This window comes from Seriola aureovittata, chromosome 5 (genome assembly GCF_021018895.1).
Source record: "Seriola aureovittata isolate HTS-2021-v1 ecotype China chromosome 5, ASM2101889v1, whole genome shotgun sequence".
Lineage (NCBI taxonomy): Eukaryota > Metazoa > Chordata > Actinopteri > Carangiformes > Carangidae > Seriola > Seriola aureovittata.
In genome coordinates, this window is record NC_079368.1 from 8,475,767 (window position 1) to 8,491,017 (window position 15,251).

Genomic DNA, 15,251 nt, shown 5'->3' on the forward strand with positions numbered 1-15,251 from the left:
CAGCTAACAATGGCTGACACAGAAGTGTGTAGTACACAGATGATAATGATGTTGTGAATATAGAGATCAAAGTCTTCTCGCTCTGGTGATTAAGCGTCCTAACAAATGCATGTATGAGGACAGCCTTATCACCTAGGACCACACAGAGGCCTTTTCCATATCTGTCGCTCTCAGATGGCCAACCTGCGCCTGCCATGCACCACGCTGCCAAATAAAAACACCACAGGCATCGCCTCTGTGGCCAGCCTGGCCTGTTCATTTGCCTGATGAAAGAAATCATTCAGAGTCTCTCAATTTAGCAAAAAGAAAACATTTTCAATGCCTTATCACTTCAGGACAACTAGGCGGTAATTAAATGTAGCAAAGAAAGGACATAAGTCTGGAGAATTTGTTTGGCTTGTTAAAACTTCAGTGCTATTGTGAATTTGTTTACCTTGGCTCTAAAGTTGAGCCTGAGGCACACACAGTGCATCTTTTTTTGGTAGGTGGGAAAATTATCTTCATTAGTAAACAAGTGGAAAAAGAAAATAGGCGTGGGATAGCTTTATGTAAACATTAATATGTTTCATTTTGAAATTGCCTCTGTGCTTTTCACACTGCCTAAGCAGAAAACTCTCCTATTCAGCGTACCGCTGGATTTCCTTTTCACACAGGTTGACAAATTGGCTTGACCCTTTGCTACAGCATATCCAAAGGTTTATAAATGTTCCAAACCGGTGCGATTAAGATCAGCTTCAGTCATTACACTAATGGACATGCATTTTAATTAATGACATCCTCATTTGCATCGCATGTAAATTATCTAAATCATTTTGTCTCGTCTGTTCGCTGTAATTAGTACCTATCAACAGCTTCACTGAGTCAGGCTATATCCCAGAGATAACCCTGCTCTTTTTATATTTCAATGTGGAGGAAACGCTTGGTTACCTGACTGAAGCTACTGCATGAGAGTTATTGTGGCAAGAATTCAATTTTAAAAAACCCACAAATTTATGATGTATTTACTGAAGTGAAGTCTAAATTTTACAAAGCGCATCATCTACTAAACCCCATAAAGATTAAACTCGTATGTACTTCAAATACTGTAATGTGTATCACAAGCCAAGTATTGTGTTGTTGGATCTAGTCACATATTCTGATAACTGTCACTTCACAACCAGATTTGAGAAATCTTAAAGGAATAGTTCACCGCTTTTGTAAAATGGACGTTTTGCTCATTTGCCGTCTTGTTGAGAGTGAGATTAGAAGACTGACAACACTTTCAGAACAACAATATGTCATAAATATGTGGGTGGAGCCAGCGACCAGTTAGCTTAGCACGGAGACTGGAAACAGATAGAAACAGCTAACCTGCCTCTGTCTTAATGTCACAAAATTAACCCGCCAGCCTCTCTATGGCTCACAAAATAAAAAATATCTTGTTTGTTTAATCGTTCTTTTCCTTCGAGCTGCTCTGTGTTACATGACTCATTCTTTATTCTCTTATTCCCCCTGTCACAATACGAGCGATAATGATAATAATCATGTGTCCAATATGAAAACACAAGCCTTCACACACTGGTTGTGTGATGTGTGTTTCCTCTAACTCTCTCTCTCTGCCATTGATCACTCATTTTGAAAAACCAGTGCTGCCAATCACACAGTAAAGCTGTCATCATTAGCCTGTGTTTATATTAAGGCTGTCAGGCGACTTCTCAATCAATATTGATTTAATAAATGGTGCCCGTACTGTTCATCTTAGTTAACAGGGAGCATTTATGAGCAAAGTTTAAATCATTATTTTATACTCATTCAGTTGAAATGGATGAAAAGAAATATGTTGATGAGAACAACTAAATTCTATTTTTTTTATCTTTTGTTATAATGAAACACAATGTAAGTGACCGTGGAGAGCAGGAAAGGACAGAACAGAGGTTTAACCTGCTGAGACCAAGCAGAGTAATAAGCCTGTGATTGTTCACTCTGATGCCAGCTTAGAGTTTGCTAGTAGAGGGACGAGGAAGAACAAGAGGTTTGACCACTTTCCATTTGTTTTAGTGTCTCAGTTTGGACAATGTTTTAAACCTCAGTGTGGCTATTGCCTTAAAAAAGAATAAAATAATGTGCAAGTCAGCAGACAGTCTGCAGCCAGACACTTCAATGGAACAAAAAGAAACATATTCTTACCTGAGAGTAAACATCTCCACGGGGGAGTAGGCTGAAACCGTGATAAAAGCAGAGACGGTTTCCCTCTGTCGCATGGGTGTAGCTGGAACCATGACCATGAAGTTATTATCCAGCCTGTGTTCAGCGAGAGGAGGCGGGTTGGGGTTCTGGTAGAGCCTCACACCACCGATCCTCCTGAGCGGCGTGGAGGTGAAGGAACCAAACAGCCCTTCCTGGCTCGAGCGGATGAAGCTGTCCTTCCTGGCCTCCTCTGAGTGGCACTCTCCTGCTTCTGTGGACTGCAGCATGTAGTAGAGCTCCACTGGGGTGCCCTCAGACACTTCCAGGTTCCTCTGGCGTCCTGGCACCACGCTGGGCGGGCTGAACCAGCCCGCCAGTGGCTCCAGCTCAGCCACACACAGCCCCAGCTCCCCTTTCAGCTGGCAAGTGCCACGCACCTCCTGGGTCTCATGGAAAGCAAACATGTGCACGCAGGGCAGCTTGTCGATGGCGCTGTAGTCGTCCCAATCCCGGCCTGCGATATAGAACAGAACCTGGACTTTGGGCTTGGCCAGGTGAATCCTGGTATTCATGATAAAAGTCTGCACTTTCCAGTTGAAGGTAAAAACAGAAGAGGCAGGGAAAGTCCCTGGGCTCTGTAGGAGCTCTAAAGGGACAGGCTGCTCCACAGAGAGAGGTCCATAGCTACCATTCACCGTGGGCAAACTTCTAGCCTGGTAGATGAAGAAGGGCTCAGTCCGCGACATCAGGCTAGAGTTCCTCATGAAATCCTGATTGGCTTCCTTCAGGAAGAATGCCAAGTCAGCGTTGAGCAGCTGGTAGTTGACAGGCAGGTATGTGGGGATGGAGGAATATCTCTGCAAGCCCTCTAAGACTCGACAGTCGGCTACTACAAGACAGAGGAGAGGAGAAGAGTCAGTAAAAATAAGCATAATTACACATTTTCTCTTTTTGTTCAACAGTGAATCCATGAATCCAAACAGCTTTTTATTAGTTTTATCGGTTAGCTGATTATGCCTGGGCCCCATTCATCACCAAAATAACCATCAAATTGATCGACAACGTTTGTTAGTTAGTAGTAACTTGATTAACTTTATTGGGGAATACGAACCATGTGAGCAAAATACAAATTTAAGAAAATAAATGTCTTAGAACCAGGTTTTTACACACAGGGCCCCTCTGAAAGATGTGGTCATATGATTAGATGAGAAATTTGCAGTTAATCAAATCACCAATATCCACTGAAATGCAATGAAAGTGGGCCTTTTGGTAATCCAGTCTTAGTAGTGACTGAAATGTGTCCACACAAGTATCAAAAAGTATTGAAAGTTAGAACTGAATGACTGATGAGATCCATAATGTTGTTTACTTGTTCTTTGAACAAACTGTTCCTGAGTGATATCCTAACTTTGCCAATTTTAGTTCATTCGGGCAAAGTTCCTGTATGTCTGCTTGTGTTTATGCAACATTTAACAATTGAGAACATTCGCTTCTCTTGATGAATTAAATACGTTTCAGGAGAGAAAAATTTCTATCCGTCTTTGCAATCAATACCATTTTGGTTTCGGTTCCAACACTCAAATCATTTTTAACAATGCTCAGTTCTCGTCTGAGTGAGCCTCCAGCTCTGTCTAACGTATTCCCCTGACACCCAACTATTGGAAATTCTGAAAGTATCTGTAAAAGTTTCCAACACAAGGAGGAGATGTTATCAATCATTTTCAGACATCCAGACAACAGGTATGGCAGCTTTTCATGCTACTAAAAACATAATCAGAATTATAATTAAGCCCTCAATGAGCAATTTTGCCCTCCAATGTTAAAAAAACAAGTTCGCAGTACAGACTCCATTATTATCACCTATGGCCCCACTGGTTGAGGTACAGCACAGAACACATAAAAAAAGGTTTTAATCACAATAAGAGTGAGCTGTAACCTTCTTCTTGAGAGCAGTCTGCTGTGTGATTACACTCCCTCAACACACTCCCATCTTTATGCTGGCTGCCAGAGGATTTCTTTCCTCTCATCGCCTGTCTAAATCATCATCTCAACAGTTTACAAATCAGTCGTGAATTTCTGATTCATGATGCTCCTCTTGACCTCTGTGCTGCTGTCCCACTGAGGGACACAAGGGCACAGGCAGGCTCCAACTGTCAACCCAGGTGCAGGACCAGTCCTACTTAAAGCATCAGTTAGCTGGCGCTGAGTAAACACCTGGGTACAGACTTTCTCCTTCTGAGCAGCAGAGCACCACAGAGCAATTTGTATTTTCCCTGAACAAGCAGGAGCTTTGAGTTATTTGTTGGCAAGAGGCATTGTTGTATACGTGGCTGCTCTAAAATGAAAAGCTTGATAGTCCAGCAAGACAGAACAGTCAGAAACAAAGTCATCCTCTGGCCCCTGTGTAGTAATGTTACTCTCACTCTCATGTCTGAGCCCTCGTGTCTCAGGTAAAGTGAAAGCAAAAAGCTCACTCCAGAGGACTGAGCGCCTCACGCTGTGTGCTGAAATGTGATTTATTGTCTTCACAGCTGCTTATACACACAAGCTGGAAAAATATGAGATTACATACAGTGGCGTCCGAAAGTCTTTCCCATTGGGAAAGGGGTCACTGCTCACTCCTCATCAATAAACCATGAAAAAAAGCATTATAAATGATAAATACTGTCAATTGGATCCACCATTGTTATATTTAACTGACTTATAGACTTTACATTTTGCAGCAACAAGAGGCTACTGGATTTTTTTGGAATAAAAATTATTACATTTTAGAGCGAAATACATCTTAAATCTACAGAGATGAAAAGATCCACTGTTCGGCAAATGAATATTTGTTAAATCTCTGCAAGGCTGCTCTTTTTGTATTTGATACCAGCAAACTAGAAAAAAAACACAAGACACAGACAAAACGAATGAATCGCTCACTATTTACAATTACAAGTGCAACACAAGACTGAGAAGAAAAGCTTCTGAACTAAAACATGCGAAGAAAAATCTTGTTAAAAAGATGGACTGAGCATAGGTATCAAAGAAGTTATTTGAATTCCATTTAATGCAAAGCAAAGAGGCACAGCTTGTGTACAAACAAAATCTAAAAGTGCAGTCATCTCTTAATAAAATGAGAAGGTAGTCTTGTGGAAAAGAGGAAATGGAACATAAAATGGAAAATCCAATACAAATTAGGATCTCGGTATGTCTGCACCCAACTGTTACTGTGTCAAAGAGTAGAACATAAAGTACATATAATAATTACTGATATTTAGATTCAGAAATGGCCAATGATTTGGCTCAACTATAACTTAAACTTTCCTAATGCATGGATCTAAAAGCCTGTGGCTTTGCAGAGGGTTTACTGTGTGCTTGCCCCAAAACAACTGAGTTTTTACTGTAGGACCAGTGTCTGAAAACTGACACTGAATTTATAAACTGGAAAATAATCCTATCTCAAGCCAAATAAAGCTTGGAACTCTCCAAACCCAAATCCAACACAATCAGAATCAGCAAACCTGTGTTATGGATTGGTATTAAAAGATCGTACAAGGCTTTTTGAAGATGAATCACTCCCTCCTTTGTTCTAGTGAGAGGAAATTTAAAAAATACAATATACAAAACTACTTTTCAACCACCAGTAGCTCTGTGTTTTTCTGTGGAGCAGGGGTGTAGCTCAGATATCTGGACCCCCCGAGAGAATATTGCTCGAGGCATGCCTGTTTAATAAAATCATTCCTTTGGAATCTGTGTGGGCCATCTCCAACTGTGGCCCCTGCAACTGCCACCAACTTTTGGCCCGCTAGCAATTTCACTGCTTTGCAACATGGATCGGACTTGGTACAACAAACATTCACAACTTTTCAGGTAGATCCAGTGTGGCATACAATTGTCCCAGGACACTAAAGTCTATCGAATTTACTCCGGGTATAGAGCCTATAGGGCCAGCTATCAATTCACACTGGAAACAGTGTGGCTTGTAGTACAATAACAATAAAGTGCTGTAGAGTTTTCTGTATGAAAAGAAAAATTTTACATTTTTGGATGTGTGCTTGCTTGCTCTCTTGCTGAGAGTAAGATTGTTGCATTTTCATGTCTTCATTGTTAATATAAAGTTGCAGCCAGCATCTGGCTAGCGTAGCTTAGCAAACTTGCAAATAGGGAGAGGCAGCTCATCTAGCACTATCCAAAGACAAAATCCATCAACCAACAACAAAGATTAACACATTATATCTCCTTTGTTTACGGCATACGAAAATTGAAGTGTAAAAATTGTCAGCAGTAATTTTTTACATTTAAACAGCATTTGAACAGCAGGGTAGCTTTTTCCCCTGCTTCTATGCTTTATGTTAATTCATTGTAAGCTAACTGCTTCTTGGCTCTAGCTTCATACATGTTACTAAAGGCGGGCTGATATCAGAGTGATCTTTCTGCTTTCAGTTGACAGACCAGTCTGGTGGCTACATGCTAGCTTGGTGCTACATGTTAGCTTAATGCAGGAAGTGAAGGTGGGGGGCAGCAGCTAGCCTCTAGAAACATAAGCCAACTTTCATGGATCATCTGGCTTTGTTCATCCAGTAAGGACTGCACTTCTGTATGAGCTGTGTGCAGTCATGGAGGCTAACATTAAACTAGCTGTTGATAGTCAGTAAACACCTCCAAAATGGCTGCTTGTCAAACTACAATGTCTCATTTTCTACATCTGCGTGTTAAATACAGAATGTGACAGAGCTGTTCCGAATTACAAAAATCAAGAAAAACAATTGCCTTTGCATTAATTACAGTTTCAATGAGTAATCTCCAAAAAATCACTGTATGAGTTGCGTGATACTAGTAGCTGGCAATTGCCTTGCCAACTAGTTGTCTTAGCAAAGGACTAGTACTAACTGCAGTTGAACTAGTTGTATTACTGAGGAATGTTAAAGGATTGTAACTTTGGGACTCGTGTTAGGGAAGGGGACACATAACCTTCAGCTGGCAGAGAAATACAAAGAAAGAAAAATAATGATAATTCAACTGAGAAAAATGTCTATTTCAGCATACACTTTATGATCCACACCATGTATAATTAACGTTCCCTATTGTGAGGCATTAAATTGTAAAAGGATAGCCAGCAATATGCTGAGCCAGATAAATTCTAATGTCTTAATTTCTTTCTTCATTTCCAATTTTATATAAAGAGGGAATTTTTTTTCTCTCCTCTCTATATGGAAACACTGTCAATGCTGTGTTTTCCTCATGGAACAGCTGCCAGGGCCTCTCGCTGATGACACCTCGGTGATTGTGGCATATAACGAATACAGAGGATGGGTGCCTCATAAAACGTTAATGGTGAATGGGCATTATGAAAGCAATGTATGTCTGCACACAAATAGTTATTGTCATTTTTTGACTAGCAGATAGCAGCGTATCCTTATGGATGGCAATGTCAGTGTGTGGGTCCACGGTAGACTAAACACGGGAGAAAACTGATGACAGCAAAAGATTCAACTGCACTTCTGAGACTCTGTTTACCCATTTTTTATTTTCCATATCACAACGCTGCACAAACGATTCCACTTCCAACCTCACACCACCCTATGCTCATCAAAGTCAAGTAAGGAGAACTGGTGAGTGTACTTACTTCTAACCACAGTTACACCCACACCCACGCCATTGCAGTGTGCACAAACCAAACACATGAATATGCATGAAGTGTGGATCCTACACACTGGATTGCTTACCATACATGGTACCCAGATGATGTTATTGACTATGGCAATCCCCTGACTTTTCCTCTAGCACCACCAGCAGGTTGGCATTTCTTGATTTGAGTCAAATGTCTTAAAAACTACTGGGTTTTTTTGGGGTGGTTTTTTTTGGGGGGGGCTTTTTTCGCCTTTATTCTATAGCTACAGTGAAAGAGAGACAGGAAAGTTGGGGTGAGAGAGAGAGGGGATGACATGCAGTAAAGGGCCACAGGTCAGATTCGAACCCATGGCCGGCATTAAGCCTTAATGGTACAGATCAGCCCCCTTAACAACTACTCTTGATTTATTGTCTTTAATTTTTATACTGACAGTGTTGTCACCCTCAGGATGAAATATTAAATTTAGGTGATTCCTTAATTTTTCATCCAGCACTAACACTTTGGTTTATAACAAAATACCTGCAAAATGAATATTCCCATCTTCCTCAGTTGTAGCCTACTTTGTATTTAGTACTGATTAGCAAACTTTAACGAGCTAAAACGCTAAACTAAGATACTGAACATAGTATATTATACCTGCTTAACATCCACATGTTATTGTCATTGTCATTTCACCTGTTACTTGAAGATGTAGGATAGCTGCAGTATAGCCTAAAAAGTATTAAAGTAAGTATGAACTTAACAAGCACAGATTTTAGTTCTGGCTTAACACAGCTCAGTGGACGAGAATCTTAAAGTGTCTGTGAGGAAATGGATTTTCAATCTCTGTCAGCACTAGTTTACTCTCTGTGTTATCCACTCTCTAAAGCAGTACACAAGGATACAGCATGTAATAGGCATAGAAGATGATTCAGCTCTAATTACTTATAAATGTCGGATGACACTTTTTCATATACAGTCAATTTAAGCTTTTCAGTCTCTGAGGTGACCAGTCAGAAGTTTTTCAGTCAGAAACAGATGTGCAGAGGTGCGCGGGGGGAGAAAGGCAGGTCCCAGATGAGTGCTAACTAGCCAAGCAGCACCCCTCCTGTACCCAGCCTCATATAGGCTCACTCATCCTACCACTGCGGCTATGTAGAGCTGGAATAGGACTGGCGGAGCGAGGAGCAGCTTTCACACTCACAGAGGCTGAGAAAATGAACAGCCACAATAGAGGACACCAGGGAAGGAGAGGCCTGCTGCCCACTCCTGGCTGTAATAATATGGGTGGACACAGAAGTGAATGGCTGCCTAGGTGGCTCAGTGGTCGGTCGTGTGTCTCTTTGCTTCGTCACACAAGTCAAGACAGACAAGAAATGGGAAACAAGGACGGAAAGCTCAATAGGAAGTAGCAAAAGTAAATGGCGGACAACAATTCAGTTTTTTTATCATCTCTTACAAGGATCACATGGGCTACAAAAGGGTAAGCCAACATTTGTAGCCTAAATGTATTTAAATGTAAATTTCAAGGAACAGAAAACAGTGAATCATACAGCAAAGCTGACAGAGAAACACTCGTTGTCAAGGTTTACAATTACACTCCCTTTGACCCCCATCCTGACCCCGAATCACTCTGGACTTCGCCATGAATGCCAAGCAGGACAGTCTTAAACATGAGGGATGAGAGAAAGCTCTCTAGTCCCATTGAATTACCCACATCATATTTCTCGCCATGTTCAGTTAATAAGGGCTATTGAATTTGTGACCATGCGTCAAGAATAATAAATACAATATTTCCTTCAAGGGTCATTTGCAGATGATTTATGCTTTTGAGCCACCAAGAAATTCAAGAAAGGGGGACTGGAAAAATAATCAATACATGACACAGTATGGTATTACTTCATGCCAGCCTCTATAGAGGAGAAATCATTCAGGCAGATAGAGGTCTGTGGAATACGCCTAGCTGGTAAGTAAGAGCCATGGGGGAGGGAGGTGGGGCCACAGTACGAAGTTTGGAAACCTTCAAAGGGAACGTGCTGCGCAGGTGACTCTTCTTTATCTTTGTGATGAGCTGAATTCAATGCACAATAATTGTTCCTGATTAAGGGTCTGTTTAAATTAGTGTGTATGCGTGTGCTGGCAGGCTACTGGGGGACCTTCTGGGGATGTTTGTTGCCTCGTCTCTAATGGATGGCCACATTTAAGACGCTAAGAGCTAATAAAGAGTAATGGGCCTGTGGCTTCACTGGGGAGGAGGAAGAGCTATTTTGAGTTCATGAGAGAAAGCATTATCTCGGGGATTAAAGAGTATCGACCGACGAAGAGTAAACACTGCAATGCTGTGCCGCTGGCCTATTTGGTAAAGCTGTGGATGGAAAAGATGAACCCAAATAGGCGCCGCTGTTATTGGCTGGGAGGGTCAGTGGGGATGTCATTAAGGGATGTTGAGAAAGGACTCCAGGTGCTGCGAGGAGGCCTGATATGTCTGCAACAGTGCTATCGCAGCAGGAGACTGCAGACTGAGTGGCAAGAACCCTGGCATCCTGAGAACAGCACCTCCTTTGTGCCAACCAGTGCACATGGCTGGAGGGGAAAAGGGCTGAGAGCTTTTGGCTTGGTTTGGGGGGGATAAGACAAGCACATATCTGTGTGCCAATCAGTATTCCCATGGTCCCTCCGGACTTTTCTAAAACATAAACTAGGCTTCTTAATGAATCTCTTCCCCTCACACTGGCCTTTATTGCAAAAAGGTATCGTAAATCAGGCTAAATACAGAGGCATTCGCAGGGCAGAGTCAGGCGGCCTCTTTGTGAGTGCACAGGGACGTTTAATGGTGAGTGAGCTCTGTTAGGACGGAGGAACAAGTGCACACAAATCCAACAAGGACTTATTGGCCACCTACAGAAGAGAGCTCAGTGAGGTTATAAATTATGCAACAATTACACAGCAAAGAGGATTATAGGTTAGGATTACATGACGATTGATAACTATCAGTGTATCATGGAAAAATAGAACTTATTGTTACTGAAATTTACTTTTCTGTGTTCTTCAACTCCATCATAGTTCTCCTGTTTAAGTGTGATCACCAGGAAATTGCGTTAACACTGCACCAAATCGAGCAACCAACGAAAATCAAATTAATAGAATATTCAGCACAAGCAAAGAAGATTGATTATGAAAGGTGACGCCTGTCTCTGATTTTGCAGCTTGACAATGAAGTACTGTGCTTCTCTGATGAGTGCGAGGAGTGAGAGGCAGCCTCTGATAATGAAAGTGGGTGTAAATCAAGCCAGAACATGTTTTTCCTCCTCCCAGGGTCAAGGCACATCAATAACAAACTTTTACAAACCCAGCAAAGAGTTCAACTACTGTCAACTCAGAAAGTCATACAATAAACTGTTGTTACTTGAAATTTGTTCAAGCCAAAATCGTGAGGCTTTAGAGGGTTTGCTCAGGAGCCGCTGGATGATGGAAGTAAAATCCGTAAGTTAATTAAATCAGTTTATATAGTCAGTACAGAGGGAAGATTTTTTCCCAAATCCCTTTATTTATAGAAAGGTGTGAAAAACAGCTAGTAAATGAAAGAGTTCTGTAGCACAGTGTCTCGGCATGCTTAAGTGCCTCCATATCCAACACTGCTCCTTCCCCAAATCTACTGGTAAACCTTTCCCCAAGGTCATCCACATATAGGATGATAAATTCTACCTGGAGCTCTCCTGACAAGGCTGAATTCCTATAAATGCAGCCACAGTGCGACGAGATTGTTGGCTACGCATCATTTCTGGATCCAGTGTAGACTTTTCTCTCTTCTGATCTTTTCTATGTTGTACAGCACCAGACTTTAGGTTCATTGCTAATGAATAGATGATAATTATGCTGATAATTGACCATGACTGGATAATGCCTTGCAGTACTGTTAGACAATAAACGCTTGCCATGGATGTCTTCATTTCAAACTGAATGGTGCATTCAGATTAATTGCTGAGCAAAATTTTGAGGCAGTGCGAGCACATTCAAAGTGAATAGAAAGATGTGAACAGAGAGAAACAGGTGCAGATTCAGTTGAAAATGTTTCAACTGCGGAGCAAGGAATTCATAGCAATCCCAGGTTGTACAACACCATCAATGCACACAGCTGCGGAAAAGAACTCATCTGGTGGAAAATAAGAGAAACTATTGAAGAGTTCCTGGTAAGTTATAAAATCGGTCTATCCCAGCTGTCAGTCAAACACATACACCGACACATTTGATGTGTGTTGTTTCAGCTACAGCCAAACTGTCTGTGAACTGTCACCCTAAGGGAAAAACAGCATATAATTGTAATGTATCCACACAAATGCAGAAAGACAAACAAGTATACTTCAGTTTGTATCTACATCAGTCCACATCAGACCATGGATGGCTTTGCACCATCTGTCTTGTTGGTTACATTCATGTGCTCGTGAGAAGCTCCATCATCTGAGATTTGACAGTTGGTAGCCAAATAACAGTACGACCAGAATACTAACAATTTGAGTATTTAGGTTCTGACTAATTAGTGTGTACATACTAGATTTGCTTAATCTTTTGACAGTGGTGTTGTCAGAATTTTTTACTCTTTCTCAAGGTCATGACTCTCCGTCAAATCTGAAAACACAGACATGAGTCACACTTCCCGAGGATATCGTTATCTCCGGTGGTCGTTGTGAACACACGACCATAAATCTGCTTAGAAATCATAGAAAAGGAGATGTTCCTTATATAGCTTGAGAATCATCACATTTTTAAGTTTTGTTCTTTAACAAAGTAATCCAGTGTAAGTTGTCTCTACATCCAAACAGGAAGTGGTAATAGCTAACTCGGCATACTTTGACGGTCAGTTTGATGAGTGATGGTTGCTGGCGCGCAGACTGATACTTTGGAAACCCCTTCTTTATAGTGAGGATGTGAGAGGAAGCTATCAAGGGCACAAATACCGCTTGTTTTTATGAAGTCAAACCTGAAATACAAACAGAAACCAAACTTGGACATCATAAATATGTGAGCTTGTTAGCATCTTGACTTAAAGGTCACTGTCAAGCAATCAACTCTCCAGTCTGTTGTCTAGAACATTTTTTTGCCACTGTGGGTTGGAAATGTATTACGTTTTGCAAAAGTCTGCAAAGTGTCAGTCTCGGACACTTAACCTGAACATTGCAAGATAGTTATGGTGATATATTCTTTTTAAAATGACACTGGTGAATTTTGTATTTGTCCTTATTATTTGGGACTATAGTGGCTACAATGACAGCAGTGGTGAAAGGAGTACAGGAAATTTTACTCAAGTAAAAGTACTGTTACTTAAAAGAGGCAGAAGTAAAACGACTAAAAATACAGTATATGCTGGCGTACATGCGTTGGTGTTTTTATATTAGCAATACAGATGTCATTTGATTCTCGGTTTTTGTCTCTCCACGTTTGAAAACAGGTCAAGCTCCCTCCTTTCTGTTCCAACTCACTGCTGCACACCCTGCACTGAACTGGACCAAGGGCCAAAAGAGAAAAACACATGGAGAGCAACACTAAATTAATTTGACATTTGAGGCTTTTTTAATTCTTTGGACCTATAAAAATGTGAGATTCTCTTTCCCTCTGTAAGAGGAGTGTCCATTCACCCCGCACTGCCTTGTTCCCCTCTAAAAGGGCTTTTATTGTTGCTCCAGATGGACTTGCTTTAAATCTGCAGTTTAACCTAAAACCTGTCAGAGTGGGAACTAACTCCATGAACAAGTAGCTCTATTTTGGGCCCGGGGAAGAAAGCTATTAAAGCAGGGGGTGAGAAATGTTGCTATTTCAGACTAGATCAGAAAGAAAGAGCAGTTTGCTTTCACGCCACTGACAAAATCTGTTAGTTTTAAAGAAATATTTCAAACTAACAATGCGGCGGGGCACATTTTGCTTTCAAAGCCTTCCTGTCCGGCTGCCAAGCTGAACTTTACTTCAGTGATTGACAGGAATTCACTCTACACTAGACAATTCCTCTTGAGCCACTTATACAGACTTGGGTTTTTATAATGTGTTGAGAAAAAATAGGTTAGGAAACAGAAGCTAATTATAATTTTACTTCTACAAACATTTCTTGGATGCAGAGCTGCTCTGCAGGCAGAGGAAAAAAATTCACTGTTTGAGTTAATCCTCAATAGGCCACGCTAAAGCACCGCGGCTCTTCCAAGCTAAGTAATGTTGAGACTGAACCCCTATGAAAGGCAGAGAGGGGAGGGGGGCATCATTATTATGAAGCCTTGCCTTGTGCTCTTGCTGTGAAAAAGGAAAGGAAAAGTAAGACACTGTTGGTATAAAACCCTATTAGCCATTCCACCTAGCTCACCTGTCAAGTTCATCCTAGCCACAGCTTACAGCTACCCATTTTTTCAAGATATTGAATGCTGTGGTCAGGTAGAGTAATCAACCTGAAAGATTCCTTTATTTTTCAAAAGGGAGTTAGTGAATATGAATGTAATCAATAGAAATATGTTCACATGTAAAACTGATTATGACAGACACAGCCTTGTTATTTGATGTTAAGTTAACCTCCTTCCAAGATAAATAGGCTTCCCTTCATCATGAATTCATGCACACACAACTTTTCATTTCTGTATCAAAGTTTTTCCCTCTGATTGTTTATGTGTCTGCAGCAAAAGACTTCTGCTTAGAAGGTCTGACTGAAGAAACATCAATAGTGCCACTGTAGTATAAAGACAAATAACTTCATTTTTACCTCTGCCAAGGAAGTTATGTTTTCATCTGTGTCTGTTTGTTTGTTCGTCAGCAGGATCATGAATTAGATTTTTTTTTCTTGAGTCTGGTTTATGTTGTTTGACATTGGCCTTTGAATACTATTTTTCATTTATTTGTTTTTTAATGGAGCTTTTAATAGAGTCATTTATTTCTGTTAGGAAATATCATTCTGTTTCCTATTCAAATCTATTAATTGTAACATGGTCCGTATTGGCCCGCCAACATTTTTGAGATTTTCAAGTGGGCCATGAGTTGGAAAAGGTTGGGAACCGCTGTATTATCACATGTTTGTCATCAACTTCATACTGCTCCAGTGGAGTTGCTCAGCTTCTATAAGACCACTGAGGTTATAGGGTTTGCAGGTGTAAAATATTACTAACTGTATAACTTTGACACAGCTGCTTCCTTTCATAAATCAGGTGATACACCGAAAGATGAACTATAAAAACATCGTCACATTAACAGCATTGCCAGAAATCTGTCTGTCCACAGCGCACAAGAGGGGCCCGAGTTATCTTCTCAAAAGTATTACTGAAAGAGCTGTTCGTATTTGAGAAGTACAAAATGCCACAACATGAGCTCGACCTCCAAGAACATTTTTCTTGTTACATGCAACATCCTTTTGTGTCTGTTAGCAGTATATACTTTGGTTTTCATTCTGAAGACTAAAGAATTCAGCATTTCAGTTCAGTGCATTTAGGGTTCACACCACCGTTTTCATTGGATGATTCTG

The 15,251-nt window shown here is 40.9% G+C and overlaps 1 protein-coding gene across 1 annotated transcript in view; it reads right to left on the bottom strand.

Annotated features, from left to right (window-relative positions):
• The window catches only part of si:dkeyp-14d3.1 (transmembrane protein 132C), a 129,728-nt gene that overhangs the window by 100,739 nt on the left and 13,738 nt on the right, over window positions 1-15,251 (bottom strand). The window contains exon 2 of the mRNA XM_056376537.1: window positions 2,167-3,055. Within this exon, the coding sequence (XP_056232512.1) occupies window positions 2,167-3,055 (889 nt within the window). The remainder of the gene's footprint in view (window positions 1-2,166; window positions 3,056-15,251) is intronic.